Source organism: Brachycentrus maculatus, unplaced genomic scaffold (genome assembly GCF_059751285.1).
Source record: "Brachycentrus maculatus isolate JH-2025_06_01 unplaced genomic scaffold, ASM5975128v1 h1tg001195l, whole genome shotgun sequence".
Classification (NCBI taxonomy): domain Eukaryota; kingdom Metazoa; phylum Arthropoda; class Insecta; order Trichoptera; family Brachycentridae; genus Brachycentrus; species Brachycentrus maculatus.
The window spans coordinates 4,608-6,372 of record NW_028281882.1 but is presented as its reverse complement, the minus strand read 5'-3'; the positions used below and the strand labels follow the sequence as shown (position 1 = coordinate 6,372).

General features: G+C 49.0%; 1 protein-coding gene across 1 annotated transcript; it reads left to right on the top strand.

The window, feature by feature from the left end:
- Positions 1-201: 201 nt before the first annotated feature.
- LOC148299303 (protein CFDP2-like) lies at positions 202-1,534 on the top strand (the record flags this gene model as incomplete). Its single annotated transcript, XM_088276216.1, has 1 exon — positions 202-1,534. A coding segment is annotated over exon 1 (1,333 nt), but the record flags the coding sequence as incomplete, so codon positions are not given.
- Between the last annotated feature and the right edge of the window lie 231 nt (positions 1,535-1,765).

Genomic DNA, 1,765 nt, shown 5'->3' with positions numbered 1-1,765 from the left:
TCATCGTTTATTTTATGTAATGCCACAACAAATACTTTTTAAACAACAAATCTAATAATAATAAAAAAAAAAACAAAAAATAAAAAATGTATTAACATGTATTTCCCCCTCTTGATCCCCACCTTGTCGCGGTGAGGGGGCTTGCGTGCCTCAGTGATTCACCAGGCTATGGCGGTAGTCTAACTACCAGAAGGGTCTCCCATGCCAAGCAGGTTGGTGAAGAGAGGCCAGACAAAGCGGGAAACAAGGTTGAGCCAACCTGGTGAGGGGTCCTCGGACCTCAGGCCTCGGGAGCGCAGGGCCAATCACTCTGCCTCCCTAAACCCTTTGATTACGATAAGTCCACGAAATGCCTCGGACACCGGCTTCTCTGGCACCCCCCGACCCGGCTGTGGTATTAGGACTGCGCTCACTAAACGGCTCCTATCCAACAATTCATCTTTCCGGATTGGAACGTACAATGTGCGGACAATGCAGGTCCACGGTAAAGATATTCACGCGACTCGTATCATGGATGACTACAAGTTAGACATCCTAGGACTGAGCGAGTCGCGATGGAAAGGATCTGGAAAGAGGTTGTTGGATAGTCACATGTGTCTGCACTCCGGCCAAGAACGATATCACCGTCAAGGGGTGGCAATTCTCCTTTCAGAAAGAGCAGCAAAGTGCTTGCTTAGTTGGGAACCAATTTCTGAAAGGCTTATACGCGTCACCCTCCAAACGGCCGATAGTTCTGTCACTGTCCTTCAGTGCTACGCGCCTACCGAAATTGCAGATGTCCAAACAAAAGATGCCTTTTACGACTCTCTCCATGCGGTCATCGCCTCTCTCCCAAGAAGAACCCGCGTGGTAGTATTGGGAGATTTCAACGCGAGAGTTGGAACAGACCCATCACTTGCCCCAACGGTGATGGGAAGGCACGGCTATGGGCAAGCCAATGACAATGGAGAAAGACTGGTTGAGTTCGCTAGTATTAACGACCTTGTCATTGGCGGTACGCTATTTCCCCATAAGTCCATCCATAAGTACACCTGGACCTCCCCTGATGGACGAACAAGAGCGCAGATAGATCACGTCCTCTATGGACGTGCTAACCGGCGAGAGCTCCTCGATGTCAGGTCCTACAGAGGGGCCGACATTCAAAGTGATCACGAGTTACTCGTCGGAAGAATCTGTCTGCAGCTCAAACGTCTGACGAGATGTCCTCGGCGGAAGAGAATCAACTTAGACAAGTTGAAGAGTGCCGAAATAAGATTGAGATTCGAGGAAACGGTTGGACAACGTGTCCAGCAAGAAACCGATCCTCAGTCCATTTATGTTGACTCAATTGAGGCGCAGTGGGCTAGTCTCAAATCGGCTCTCAACTCTTCCGCCAATGAGGTTCTTGGCCCCAGGATAGGAGAAAGACCCCATTGGATGTCAGATGAGACTTGGGGAAAGATAGCTGAGCGCGCTCACTTAAAAGCACTGAGGGACAGTGAAAGCGACCCCTTCCAACTGGACACCCTCAGAGATGACTACAGGCGCCAAGATCGTATAGTTAAACGATCATGTAGACTCGATAAGCGCCGTCATCTCGATTCTCTTATTGTAACGGCGGAACATGCTGCCCAAGGAAATGACACGCGGAAATTATTCCAAATAACAAGAAAGATCTGCGGAAAGAATTCGATAACCCCTGGAGCTGTGAAAAACACAAATGGAGTTATCGAATCTGACGCGGATCGTATAAAGGAAATATGGCGTGATCATTTCCACAGGGTCT